General features: G+C 53.3%; 1 protein-coding gene across 1 annotated transcript in view; it reads left to right on the plus strand.

Moving 5' to 3' along the window:
* The first annotated feature begins 255 nt into the window (after window positions 1–255).
* The window catches only part of Wnt3 (Wnt family member 3), a 43697-nt gene continuing 29575 nt past the window's right edge, over window positions 256–14377 (plus strand). The window contains 1 exon segment of the mRNA NM_001105715.2: window positions 256–430. Within this exon segment, the coding sequence (NP_001099185.1) occupies window positions 351–430 (80 nt within the window). The 5' untranslated portion in view covers window positions 256–350.

Here is a 14377-nt window from a genome sequence, read left to right on the forward strand (position 1 = left end):
TCCTCCCGAGGCCTCCGTGCGCCCGGGGCGCAGGCTTTGCCCAAGTTTGCCGGGAGATGCCCTTCCCAGAGCCGGAGTTGTGGGCCGGGCGGGAGGGGCCCGTGATTGACAGGCTGAACTACAGACTCATCTCTTACCTTAGGCCGCGGGCGCTGATTGGCTGCTCGCTGACATCCTCAAACCCGGCTGCTCGGCGCTGGGCTCCGGAGGGGGGCGGCTGCGGGTGGAGGTGCGCCTCTGACAAGCCCGAAAGTCATTTCCAACCTCAAGTGGACTTTGTTCCAACTATTGGGGGCGTCGCTCCCCCTCTTCATGATCGCCGGCAAACTTCCTCCTCGGCGCTGCTTCTAATGGAGCCCCACCTGCTCGGGCTGCTACTCGGCCTCCTGCTCAGTGGCACCAGGGTCCTCGCCGGCTACCCAATTTGGTGGTAAGACTTGCCTCTTGTCTGCCTGCGGCCCCGATCTCTCGGCCGCGCCCGGGGACGGTGGGGGGCGCTGGCCCGGTCTGGGCTGCAGCAGGCCTGGGGCTCCTTTTTTCTTGCTTCCCGCTAGCCCCCCAGCCGTCCACCCCTACTGGATCTTCTGCTGGTGTCGCCTTCCGAATCCAACTCCTGGCTTCTCGGATAATCACCATTTTCCCTGCTACCCGCCGCAGAGGCGGGAGGTCTCTCCCTACCCCTGAAGGTCTCTCGTTCTTAGTCTTCACCCTCTCCCACTCCAATTTTGAGGTCCCGAAGACCCTTCGTTTGCTTACAGTTGCATTTCTGTGCTGTCCCTGGGGCCCGGCCACTCCTCTTCTCCATTTTAGGGTCTCCATGGGTAAAATTATCCTGTCCTTTTTCGCCACCGCACCTCTTCGGTGTCTCGGTCAAGAGATTTCCCCCACAATACTCGCGTTTGCCTTCCTATTTCAGACCCTAAGGGCTTTGGGGATCCCAAGCAGGGGACTTGGGGGTTATTTCAGCAGATTCTCCCCACTCTGTTCTAGATTAATTTTAAGCCTCTGGAGTGAATATAGAATTTGCTGATCCAAGATGCCATTGCTGCTCCGGGTGTATTCGTTCCTTGCTTGTCCATCCCGGAGAAAAGGGAGGTGGGGGGCTCTTTGAAAATGTACTTGTTTGGGGAGGGGTAGGCTTGTTGTTTTTTTAAGCGAAAACCCAGTTCTTCATGTCAAATTCGTTGCTTTTGGAAGACGGAGAAGCTAGAAGAAAGGGTGGGGGAAAGGGGAATTCTGTCCCTGAGAAATACGGATACAAAAGGCATTTTATAGTAAATAACACTAGGCGAGCAGGCGGAGTACTTGGAACTGGTGGGTGTGTGAGGGGATTCACTGGAAGATAAACCGCCTTTTGGAAGCCCCAGCTCCAGGGACTCCCCTGTTTTCCAAGCCTCGTTGCTACTCCCCCTCTGTAGGTCCTACAGGGGAAGACACTAAAACCAGTTTTCTAAATTACACCCCAGCTCTTCTCAGTCTCCAGCCCCCTGCATTCCGGAAAACTTTAATAAAAGAAGCCTCCTCTCCTGGACAGCGGCTAGCGGCCTGGGGGTGGGAGGTGAGGAGGAGGAATTTGGGACCTCTGAGTAAGAGGGAGAGTGGCCCCTGGGGTGAAAGTTAGAGAGAAGAGCTACCAGGGTAAGGTGCTGCCTGTGTGCCCCACTCCCTGCCTGCTACCTGCAAGCCTGCCTGCAATATGAGGCTCAGAGCCTACAAGATACTGGGCCACACCCCAAGCCTTTTCCCATATGCTTTGGGGTGTCTGAAGGCCAGGGGAGGTGGCAGTCATGAATCCAAGCACCCAAGTCATGGCCTGGCCAAGGGTCTGTTTAGAGGGTCCAGGAGTTGTTCCTTAGGTTGATAGCTACCCCAAGGACAACCTTTTTCTCCCGTGGACTTGGGCTCCTGTGTGGAATATACAGAGTCTGTACTTGCCGGGGGGGGGGGGGCAGCCAGAGATTCCAGGGTGAGGTTCTGCCGGTTGGTGAGAGGTTGCCTCGGGACTTTATTTCTCCCCCAGCCAAGGCCATGCTCTGCCTTCTCGGGGAGCTTGGGGTGCATAGGAAGAGATGCTTGGAGCCCCAGGGATGACATAGATGAAAGAGAAGAGTGGGCTTGCTAGTTCTGGGAACTGGAAGACAGCACTTCCTGGGGGCAGTGGGTTAGATGGTGGTAGAGGTGGGCTCTGTGCATAGTAGTGTCCAAGAATGTCTAGATTAGGTTGTCATTCGACATTAGGAGAACCTGGAAGGCAGAGGCAGGTGACATTAGGAGAACCTGGAAGGCAGAGGCAGGCGATAACGTGATGCTACACACATGGCCTGTTTGGGGGTCACGGGGGACCAGGTGGCTGCTTTTGTCTGATCCATAGGGTATGTGTGTATGGGTATTTTTGAGATGGTGGTTTGTCAGTGCCTGTGGCTACTACCTCTCTGCGTGGAGTATAGAGTGTGTTCTGGGTCTATGACCCTAAGAAGTGTGTCTGTGCACCAGTGTGTCTCTGGGTAGAAGTTGTTAGTGCCTGAAACCCGGGCAACTGTTTGTGCGAAACCTTGCAGTGTGTGCCTAGGGGATCCGTGGCCCTCGGCAGGGTAGGCTATATCTGGCATACAAGTATCAGCAAGTGGCTGGTTCTGGGATGTGAGACAGAAGTCTAGAAGTATTGTTGCTCATGTAAAGGGGACCGCCTTTTGCCTATATGCTGGACACGGCAGTATTTGTGTTTGGACCCGTGTGTTGCCTGTGCATGTGTATGCCCTTCCACACGCGCTCCACACGCGCAGGCCTTCTTGACAGCGTAAGGGGGAAGGCCCAGCAAATGTCTTTGTGCATGTTATCAGTGTTCGTGGCATGACCAGCTTGTGGTTGGAAGTATGAGAGTGGGCCTTGTCGATACCTGGGTGAGGGCTGTGTCTAGGCCTGCTTCTGATCTTGTCCCCAAATGCCAGTGACATAGTTTTGTGCCAGTGGTTATGTGTCTGTGGCCATGTTTGCTGACACCTGACATGTGGGCATGAAGGACACCTGAGGGGGTGGTTGGTGGACATCCCATGGCCCTGAGGGGAAGGACAGGCAGGAAGTGGAGGTTTCAGAAGGTGGCCGAGGACATAATCCCAGTTGGGTGGGGGCAGGGCCTTCCTTGGCACTAGTATGCCTTGTCTGCTTGAGGGCTGTGGCCACAGGCCTTCCCTCCTCCGAGGTCGTTTCCCTTCGGTCTTAGAGCTGGGGTTGGGACATGAATCACCTTCTCAGGGCTGGAACTAGAGAGTAGGTAGGCCTCAAATTCTTGATCCCCCCTCTGCCCCGAGGCAGGCAGATTCCAGTCCTTTTAGCATTTGCGTCCATAACTGCCTGCCCTCCTTGGCCCACCCAACTCTCACATTCCCCAAGAGGGATTTACAGGGGAAATGGCTTAGCTGGGATTTCTGTCCACATCACCCCCAGGAAGACCCCCTACTCCAGTACCTTGTACATGTTCTTCCTTGCTTGGGCCCCAACTCTGAGGGAAGGTGATGAGGAAGGGGCTTGGAGGGCCTCTTACTCTAAAAGGAAGCCCAATGCTTTAGAGCCTCCCAGCCTGGCAGCCTTGGAGCAGGAGTAGTGACAACAAGCCTGATTTCTGGAACTCTCCTCGTTAGTACTAGTTAGCTCCTGGTAAAGAAACCTGTCTCTCTCTCTTGAGGAATACGATCTTCCTAGGACCTTGTCCTGTGCCATGTGTTCCACAGGAGATGCCCTGATAACAGGGGCCTGGTTGGCTGGGTGTTATTAGACAGCTCACTTCACACTGTATGGCTGAGGACCAGTGACTCCTCCCCCCTTTTGGGGGTCACTTTCCTCATGTTTCACCCCAACCACCAGTCAGCCCAACCACCTTGCAGTGTAGGAGGAAATGTTTTGCTGAGGACTCCAAGCCTGTCAGGGCACCTGGGTTCTCATTGCACTATTCCAGAGCCCATCCTCCACCCGAGTGCCTATCTTTAGCCCTGCCTCAGTTTCTCCATGTATCACATCCTCTCCCCTGCTCAACGCCCACCCAACAGCCTTCTCTCTGAGGCTTGGGAACGTGTTCAGTCAAACCCCAGTGGGGGTCAGTAGGCTGGGCCCAGAGAGGCACCTGGAGACTGCGGGGGAGGAAGGCCCCAGGCCAGGTGTTAACACTTATAACAGGCAGGAATTACAGCTGGCTGGGGCTCGGGCTGCAGAGGAGTTGAGCTGGAGGCTGTTGATCCCACAGACAGACAGACAGACAGACAGACCCACAGACAGACAGATGGGAGATACCAGCTCGGATGGCCAAGTTTTAGCAGGGTGGCCATCGGCCCTTCCAGAAAAGATCTTGCCGTGGGGGAAATGAAGGTCAGGGCCCCTTGAAAATGAATTCACAGCTCACCCCCTATGGTGGGTGGGGCCTCGAGCTACAGAGGGAGCTCCATTGGTGGTAGATCTGTTGGTATCCTAATGGCACCACACATTACTAAACAAATAAACAAACAAGAAAACTGGTCAAACATTAGCTAGTACCAGGAGCTGTGTCCTTCAGAACGTACAGGAATATATAGGAAGGAAGGCACGGAGTGGAGGGAGGGGTAGGGGTTGGGGGGGGCACAGCTGTCAGAGGAAAGTTCCCCCCAAATCTCCAAGTGTCTTATTACCAGCTTTGCAACCAAGAGGTAAATGCTGGGTGTGGCCCGCTTCTCAACACAGATTCTGCGGTCTTGGGGTCTTGGGTCTGTAACCTGCATTGAGTCCTGATATCAGAAGGGGTAACCTAGGAGTCTAGGCCTTTTGGGTACCTGCTGCGGTTACTCACTGTAAACTCAGCTAGAGTTCTCCAGGGTCCATGGTCTCTCACTGTTGGGCCTCTGCTCCAACCTCCATTTAAGAGGCAACCAGAGGGCCCCAGCTAAGAGTCCCTAAGGGACAGGCTGGTCCAAGGAAGTTTTTCCCCATCTGCTACTACAGAACTCAGTGTTTGCAGGAAGATGTGGTGGGCTGGGAGGGGAGAGCTATATCCAGTGGCCTCCTACCAAAGCAACTGAAAAGAAGGGCCTACCCTTCCTTTACCCAGCACCCCCCTTTTTTGTTTTGTCTTGTTTTGATTTTCAAGACAGGGTTTCTTCATGTAGTCCTGGCTGTCCTAGAACTTATTCTGTAGACCAGGCTGGCCTTGAACTCAGAGATCCTTTTTCCTACCTTTACTCCTGAGTGCTGGGGTCAAAGCCTTATGCCACCACCGCCCGGTCAGCATCCCTCTTGAAGACTGGGTCACCACATATTCTATTTCTATTCCCTCTGGGGAGATGAAGTGTTTCAGCCAGGAAGTGGAGAGCCACATCTGAGTTCTGAGCTTACCATCCATTGGCTGTGTGACCTAGGGTGACTCTCCGTCATACTCTGGGCTTCAGGTCCCTGCCTCTCTCTTGACTATACTGAGAGGTGTCCATTCATCTTCTCAGAGTCTCAGGGATACAATGGGGACCTGCCTGAGACCTGAGGCCTGTAGCTTGGTATGCCTGCCCTAACTCCATCCCCTACCCAATACTGCCATGCCTTCTTAATGCACTTCCAAACCTCACCTAAGGGCTCTCCATTCCTGTGTCTCCAGGCTGCTGGCAGAATGACTTTTCCCAGTCTCAGTTTCCTCATATGAAAATAAAGTTATGGCCTCTACCCCGTGAACATCGGTGATAAATCCCCAGAATGCTGCCTGTGTGGTGCTGGAAGTTCAATGTTTGAACCTCTGTCTGCTCCTGAATCCTGACTTGCCTCTTCAAAAGAACCCTCTGGAATTGGCTCTCATACTCTTATTTCTCCTCGTTCCGTATGCTTGGCATTCGTGCCTACAGGCTTGTATCTTTCTTCAAAAGCAGAAGTTCGGTTTCTTACATTGTTTTTATTTTATGTACGTTGGTGTTTTGCCTACATGTATGCCGTGCAAGGGAGTCGGATCCCTTTGGAATGAAAGTTACCGGCAGTTGTGAGCTGCCGTGTGTGAGATGTGTGAACTGGGAATCGAACCACAGAACTCTGACCTCTCAGAGTTGGCCAGTGCTCTTAACCACTGAGCCATCTCTCCAGTCCCCACCCCCCGAAAGTTCAGCTCTTTTGCTGCCTGGTGCAGGAAGAGTAAGGTGGACAGAGGTGATCTGGGGTCTCCCCTAATTCTCCTGATACCCCACAGTCTTCTGAAGCCTGTGTCATTTCCAGTGGGGACATAAAGCACATGGGCCTGGTGAGGAGGGGTAGGCTTGGGGCACCGGCTGCTGGAGCAGCCCCAGCATGAGGTGAAGTTGCTTCTGGAGCTGGGGGATGACTCAGAAGGTGATTTATAGACGGAAAACAGAAAGCTTGGCTCCTGGCAGAAGCCTGCTACTTAATTACATTCTTTGGGGGGTGGAGGTATGTGGGGCGACAGTAAGGAGAGACTTCTACCTCGTCCCCTCCGGGCCTGGTACCTGTAATGTCCTAGCTCCAAATAGGGATCTTCTTAGAGTGAATCCCCTGTACTGAGTGAGTGCTAGGCCCCCGAGAGGAGGAAGAGGAGGTGGGAAGGAATGGGGGTGCGGTGGGGGGGGGCAGTTCCCATTGGGGACAGGCTGAGGAGCTCACTGGAAGAGTGGGATGCTGGGAAGGATCACTGAGCCTCCACCCTGCTTCTGCAGAATAGCTAAGCCACCCGGGCCTCCGCATAGCCACTCTCCACTTTCCCTTAGTGTAGTTGCCTGTGAAGACCCTCAAGTTGGCTTCTTGTCCTGTGGCTTGGGTCCTGGGGGCCCATGGGGGCAAGAGACCAGGCATTGTGCTTAGAGGCTAAACTCGATGTCTTCAAGTTAGATGATCCGTTGCATGGAAGTGCGATTACTGCTGTAGGACTGCAGAAGTAGCATCGGCCTTGTACCAGAGGGTGGGAGCCCCACAGCTTGCCTGGGCTGCCTAGTGACAAGCTCTCGAGAGGGACTTCTGTCTGCCGGTGCTGACCAGTGGGGCGACTCTAACACAGTCAGCCTCAGATACTCAATTTCTGGGTCAGGGGCCCCAAAAGGGATGGGACAGGCAGGGGTACAGGTGGCAAGGCCTGCAGCACCTGGCTGCCTGTTTAAGCTTGGCAGGAGTTGGCAGGGGTCAGGATGGGGACAGCAGACGGCTCTCCGGTTCCCCCTGAGGCAGGCCTTCTCAAAATGGCCTCATTAATGCATGTGGAGTGAATTCCACAAGCTCACACATCTAAAGGAAGGATTGGGGACCCAGAAATGTGCTGTGCTTGGAGACAAGAGGAGTGAGAGAAAGTTTCAAGGTTGGGGATGCAGGGCACATAGTCTTCCTATTCCAAAGTGGTGGTCTCTGCACAGGGCCAAGGGACGTTTGAGTTTTCTGTGCCTAGTGGGAGACTGTGAACTGATTCCAGGGGCAGGGTAGAGACCATCAACTTTATACATGAGCAGCTTGGAGGTGCAGGCTGAGTTGCCAACCTTCCCAGACCTCAGTTTTCTCATCTGTCAAATGGGCAATAACATACCTTCCCTGCCTGTGGGACTAGTGAGAGCTCAGGATATCTGTCCTCCCAGAGTCAGCAACTACCACTGCTAGAAAGTTGACCAAGAGCCCTACCCAGAGGAGGTGCAAGAGTATCTGTAGTGAACCCCTAATCTCTGAGTAGAATCTGAGGGGAGGAGAGACCCAGGTATGCTCCAGTTTCAGCTCTGGAGGTCCATGAAAAGCCCACAAGCCTGATCCCCACTGAGACCTGGGGTAGGAGGTCTGGGTGGATGTGAGGGCATGGTAGGCAGTTAGAAGGGTTCTCTCAAAGCCTGAGGTCATCAGGAAATCCAAACACCCCCAGGGAATGCCAAGAAAACCCACAGCAGCACGGCCCCTACTCCTTAACCAAACTCCAGAGACTTGAAGAGACTTTGTGTGCCCCTGTGTTGGCAAGGCGGATGGGAGCAACAGGACCCTGTAACCAGGTTTGTTGGGAGGGCCTTTCTGCCAAACCTGCCCCTAGGCGCAGAATCCCACTTATCTGTCAGAGCCAGCTGGATCGGCAAGGAAAACCAATCTTCCAGTGCCTGCTATGAATGCAAATGGAGGCTTGCGACCATGTGAACCGGCACGCTGCCTCTCTCTGGTTTCTCCACACTTTATAACGTGGCTTTCCAAGGTTGTCATTCCAGACCCCCTTTGTTTTATCTTGGCCTCAACCTACCTATACCACATGCCTTTCAGAACCCCTCTCCAGCTTCTCCCTCAAACCCAACACAAGATAGAACATGGACCTCTGCATGCCTCCCTCCTCAGAGCTGGGGAAGGCAGTAGGACTTTGCCCCCAGGTTGCCCATGGCTTACTTCTGCTCTGCCCAGCACAGATCCTGTCTGGCTTGCGTCATGCAGCTGACAGCCCTGAATTGTGGAGGGCCTTCGGTGTCTCTTAGGCAATGGGGCCCTCCTGAGTGGACGGTTGTGGCTCTGCTGGATGCTGGGATGTCTCCACCATGTCTGTTCCCTTGGGCTTTGCTGCTCCTCAGCCCAGACTGAAGACTTTCTCTATGTGTGTGTGTTAGAGCTTCTTCCACATAACACCCTGTTCATGCTGTGCGTATAAAAGTGGCAGGACGCGCCGGCAGGTGCCCTTGCGTGCTGTGTGGCTGTCTGCACAGACTAGAAGATATCCTTCCAAGCAGAAGGATGGGCAGCTGCTTCACACAGACCTCCACAGGGTTGGAGCCTACGTTCTGCCTCCACTCAGGCTGGAAGACGACTTCCTAGTTAGAAGGAGGAGAAGTTGCTTATTCCTGTAACACTTTGTTCTCCAAAGGTGCGATCTCACTAAGAGCCGCTACTTCGAAAGCATGGATCCCACTCTGAAGAGTCTAGGAACTCTGACTGGGGACAGGCATCTGTCACTGGAGCTTTCCTGCAATCGGTCAGGTTGTCCTCAAGTTGGGACGGTGCGGTGTGACCATGCAAGCTTCTTGCTCCCCTTGGACCAAATAGGGTTGGCCTTGGTCAATCATTGGGCCTCTATGCTCTTAATTGGAAGACAGGTCAATGCCTACCACCCATCTACCCATGTCCTCGTCCTTCGCGGTCCCCTTTTCTCCTTGGCATCTAAACTTCACCCTGTGTGGGCCAGAAGCACTAGTAAGAGTGGTTTCTCTTCTCTCTCTCTCTCTCTCTCTCTCTCTCTCTCTCTCTTTCTCTCTCTCTCTCTCTCTGTCTCTCTCTGTGTGTGTGTGTCTCTCTCTCCCTCCCTCTCTCTCTGTCTCTGTCTCTCTCTCTGTCTCTGTCTCTCTCTCTCTGTCTCTCTCTCCCTCTCTCTCTCTCTCTCTGTCTCTCTCTGTGTGTGTGTCTCTCTCTCCCTCCCTCTCTCTCTCTGTCTCTCTCTCTCTGTCTCTCTCTCTCTGTGTGTCTCTCTCTCCCTCCCTCTCTCTCTCTCTCTCTCTCTGTCTCTCTCTCTCTCTGTGCCTCTCTCTCCCTCCCTCTCTCTCTGTCTCTGTCTCTCTCTGTCTCTGTCTCTCTTTCTCTCTGTGTCTCTCTCTCCCTCTCTCTCTCTCTCTCTCTCTCTGTGTGTGTGTGTGTGTTGGGGAGAAGCTACGTATGCATATGTAGCGGGGAGCTTATTCGTGTGTGTATTTGAGCATGCAGCTAGAGAACAACCTAGGGAGTCATTCCTTGGGCACTCTGTTTAGCTTTGAAACAGTCTCTCACTGAGTCCTTGGGCTCCCTGATTAGTCTAGGCTAGCTGTCTAGTGAGCCTCAAGAGTCTTCCTGCTTCTGCCTCGACAGCTCTGGGATTAGGGGCACACCACCACACCCAACCCTTTCCCATGGCTTCTGAGGAATGATCTCAGCACTTTGAGCCTCAGAATTCATGTCCCTCTCCTAGCCCTAAGTTGCTGTTTCTGGGCTGTTGAATCTGTCCTTGGCTTTCACAGCAAAACATTCAGCATTATTTCCCCGCTGAGAAGCCAGAATGCTCTGTCCTTGCTTATAAAGCGCGTTTCCTTTATGTACCGGCCGTTAAGGAACCCCAGAGCTAGCTAGACTTGATACTCGACGTTTGCACCTGAGCTGACCTTGGGCTGCACATTTGTCTTCTCCTTTGCCTGGTCCAGGGTTTTCAACTCCATTCTGCTATTTATCCAGAAACATTTTGTATTCTAAACTCCTTGGAGGCAGACCCCATGCCTGGTGCATCCTGAGTTCTCCATGCTTGGTCTCTGTGTAGTAGTTACTGATGCTCCGTAAATATATTTTGGCCTTCGAACAGGATGTGGGCTACCAGCTGTGCTGAATTCTTTCTGAAAAGAGGCATGGCAGAGAGGAAAGTGAGAAAGCAAAATTCGTTTTGTCAGCATGGTGGCAGTATGCCTATGATCCCTGCACTCCAGAGACTGAAGCAGGGGGATTGCGAGTTTGAAACCAGCTTGGGCTATACAATGAGATTCTGTCTCCACAAAAGAAAGAACGAGGGAAACGGGGCGGGTGGGGAATTAAAAAAATGGCTGTTTCCGAGACGCAGCTCTGAGCTGACAGTTTGGGGTTGGGGGAAGAGCTGTCTGTGTCTCCTGGGAGTCTTTAGAATCCCTGTCTTTAGGGATGCTGTTTTCAGGGACGCCATCATGCTAGTCTATGCTTGAAGGTGTCACAGCACCTCTTGGGAATCTGTTTCTTTTTTCTTTCCAGGCAACGTCTCAAACACTGTAGCCAAGGATGACCTTGAACTCCTTGCCCTCTTGCTTTTCTGCCCCAGGGCTGGGCATACGCCATTGTGTCTGGTTTCATTGGTGTTGGAGATTGAACCCAGGGCCTCCTACATGCTAGGCAAGCACTGTACCAACTGAACTACGCACCTAGTTGGGGACTCTGTTCTCCGCTGCGGCCGTGCCTTCTCTTTTGCTTGGCCCTCCTCACACCTGTCTGTCCTGTCTCATGGTGGGAGATAACTAACTGGTCCTCTTGATACCACTACCTAGGTGACACTAGGGGTACCCAAGTACCCCTTCCCATCTCTCCAGAAGCTATTCTAAAAGTTCAGGGCAGCATGTGGGTGAGAGAGAGAGAGAGAGAGAGAGAGAGAGAGAGAGAGAGAGAGAGAGAGAAGAGGAGATAAACTCAGGACCATCCAGGATGGCCTTTCTCGGCTCAGGTTTCCCTTGGCAAAGCTATGGGTGAGATCCCAAGTAGGCCTGTGCTGAACCTCCTCATGGCTGTGGCAGGAGCCTCACAGGAAGAGAGGAGAGCGTCGTGCATTGTGGAATGTTTGACCCCAACATGTGGGAGGCCAAGACAGGTAGAATTCTGTAAGGTCAAGGCCAGCCTGGCCTACGTGGCAAATTTCAGGGCAGCCAGGGTGACGAGAGTCCCTGTCTCAACAAACAAACAAAAGTAGAAGCAGAGAAGAGCTTCAGGGTAGGGGCAGGTAGGGGAGCCCGGCCTGCAGAGCGCCTGGCAAAGGTTCAGTTTATCTCTCTGCTCCTGCCCTTGATTGGCCCTAGAGACCACCCCACCCAGTCCCTTGACTTCAGTAAAAAGAGCATCCAAATCTACCCTGGGTGGACCTCCATCTCCAATGCTTCTGCAGGGTGAGAGATTCCAAAGCTTTCCAAGGATGGCCCTGACTCTGTCATGCCCTTGAAGCTAAAAGCCCCTTGCCTCCAGAAAGTGGACAGCCAGGGAACGGAATTTAATAATCAGCAAGTAATCTATCTGTCCTTTCTGATGTTCTGGCCTCGGCCTCGTGTGCATAGAGAGAATGTCACACACCTCCGACAGCTTTAGAAGTATGCTCTCTTGTTCTTCCTATTCTGCAGGTGACAAACTGAGCGCCCAAAGAGAACCACTTCTCAGGCAGTGTAGACTGCAGCTCCAGTTAGATGCTGACTGCGGGAAGTCAGGCCCTCCAGGGTTCACAGCCCCTCAGCGATAGCCAGGAAGCTCCCTCAAGGACTGTCTTCAGACTTAGTCCAAGCCTAGATGCTTCCATTTGGTCTTTGGGATGTGAGCATCACTGAAGGGTCTCCGTTTGCCCTTGAGGACTGGATATCTTGTTCCTGGAGTCCACGACAGTCCTTTGGCCCAAGGTATGAGGGGTCCTACCCAGGCCTTTCAGGCACAGGGCTCTGCCCACTATCTGACAATTGTGTCCCTCTCTCTGGGGCCAGGATCTGGAATCCCATTGCTTACACGTCCCCAGAGCTCACACCCACCTTGGCAATGTTCCAGGTATCTCAGTGTCCGGGGGATCCTTCCCAGTTGACTGTGAGCCTCCTGAGCTCTGTGGGTTTCTGCCTGAAGTCTGTCCTATTAGAGTAGACCAGAGTTCCCAAAAGGAGGTCAGGACAAGATACTTGCAGGGGCTGTGGATACCTGGAGGCTTAGCTTAGGTGTCTGGTATGAGACAAAGGGAGGGTAAGCACTGTAGAGGCTGGGACTATTTTTTCCCGTGTCACCATTTTCTAGAATGAACTCCTTGAAGAGACTAATACTGTTTACAATTTAAATTTTGCATTGAGTCCAGGTCAGGGATCTCAGTAGAATGCGGAATATTGACTTTGCTAACTTGAGGTGAGGTGTTTGAGTCTTTGGTACTTGAATGTCCAGCCTTCATTTAATACTCTCATCCCATACACTCTGGCCAGGGTAAAGGGTTGGGTGGGGAAACAGGTCTGTCCAGGTTCTCCCAGCACAGAATCTAGGAGAAGGCTTGGTCGTCTTGTCCCTTGCCCCCAGCTCCAGCCTTGCAGCACGGACTCGCCTTAAACAAGAAGAATCTCTTGTTTAGCTGCTATACTGGGGACTGTCCCAGCTGTGTCCCCTCTCGCCTCCAGGGCCTCATCTTGCCACTCTCGGTCTCAGATGACCTTCCCTGTGCTTAGCTTGTTTTTCGGTTTTCGATGATGTGATCAGAAGGGCAGTGACATCATCAGGTAACACACCTACCTGACTGTAGTGTTCTCTAACCCCATGACCCTGCACCATCCAGCCCCCGCCTGGCTCTCCTCCTGGCTACTCTCATCTCTCCTTCACTTGCCTGCTTTCAGCCTCCTTTCACTCGAAAGGATTAGAGCATGGCTCTAGGGGACAGCCCTGGGCTTCTGCCTGTGTAGCTGGGTGACCTTATTTTCTCTGAGCCTCAACTTTTCCCTCTGTAAAATGGGGATTGCGAGGATTAAAGGATATAATATTATATGAGACAGACAAGGTCTGGCGTCTACATAGTGAGTAATCCTCCCATTTGCCCATCATTAATCTCGCCGTGTAGTTTGTTCTTCTTGCCATACATCACTGCTCTGTGCTTTGGTGCTTGCCCCTGCCTTCTCCTAGGGAGGTTATGAGGACTCCTGACCACTCCGCAAAGTGAGGTTGGTTCCATTGCCTCACTGAGGCCTCTCACCAGCACCTGCTCCCCCTGAGCCCCTCCTGGAGTCTCAGTGGGACGCCCTCATCTCCGCCCACCCTGCCAAACAGCACAAACGCAAGGCAGCATCTGGGGACAGGTCTTAGGCTGAAGGGCAGTGCTGAGTGTGTTCTGCTTGGAGGCCCAGTCTTTCTGCTCCAGGTGTCCCAATGTTCTCCTCCTCCTCCCCAGGAAGATTGACTGACGCTTGTCATTTGTTCCTTGGCTTCCCAGTCACATCTCATTGGCATCTCTCTTATCCTTCCAAAGAAGGGATCGGCTCTTGAGGACAAGAATTTTGCTGTGTGTCTTTGTGACCCAAGTGGACCTCATATAGTGGCTGTAGGGTGCAGAGCACAGCTGGGGGAGCACAGCTGGGGAAGCACAGCTGGGGGAGCACAGCTGGGGGAGCACAGCTGGGGGAGCACAGCTGGGGGAGCACAGCTGGGGGAGCACTATCATTCTAGTGATTGTTGGGCCAATGACTCAGGATCCCTCCTCAGAAGCTCGGGTGGGGCTCTAACTGCTTCCCATGATCTGGACGACCATCTCCTCCTCACCCATGCAGGGGCCAGCCTTGAGCTTCTAGCCCGTGCCCTTCATGGACCTGTAAGGAGAGCTGGCCATGGAAAACGGCACATCTCAGACCTGTCGGTTGGTGGCTCCCAGACTTTCTGAGCCTCCGTTTCTTGCATGTGGAATGGAGGTGGGGGCACTGTGTTGTCAAGAAAGTTGCAAGGCCCTGCTACCTAGGGCCTGAGCTGACAGTGGCTGATCATGGGCGGTGTGCAGGTCATTCCAGTACAGCGAGAGCTGTCCGAGTGAGTACTCAGGGGCAGGAAAGAATGCAGGTCATCCTGCCCTAGAGAAAGGGCCACGCTTGGGGAAAGCCATCCACCTTGTGATGGTGTGTTCCAATTATCACCTTATTTGAAAACCAAAGTGGGAGTGGCTCAGGGCAGGATGCAAGTGATTCAG

The sequence above is a fragment of the Rattus norvegicus genome, chromosome 10 (assembly GCF_021556685.1).
Source record: "Rattus norvegicus strain SHRSP/BbbUtx chromosome 10, alternate assembly SHRSP_T2T, whole genome shotgun sequence".
In the NCBI taxonomy this organism is placed as follows: Eukaryota; Metazoa; Chordata; class Mammalia; order Rodentia; family Muridae; genus Rattus; species Rattus norvegicus.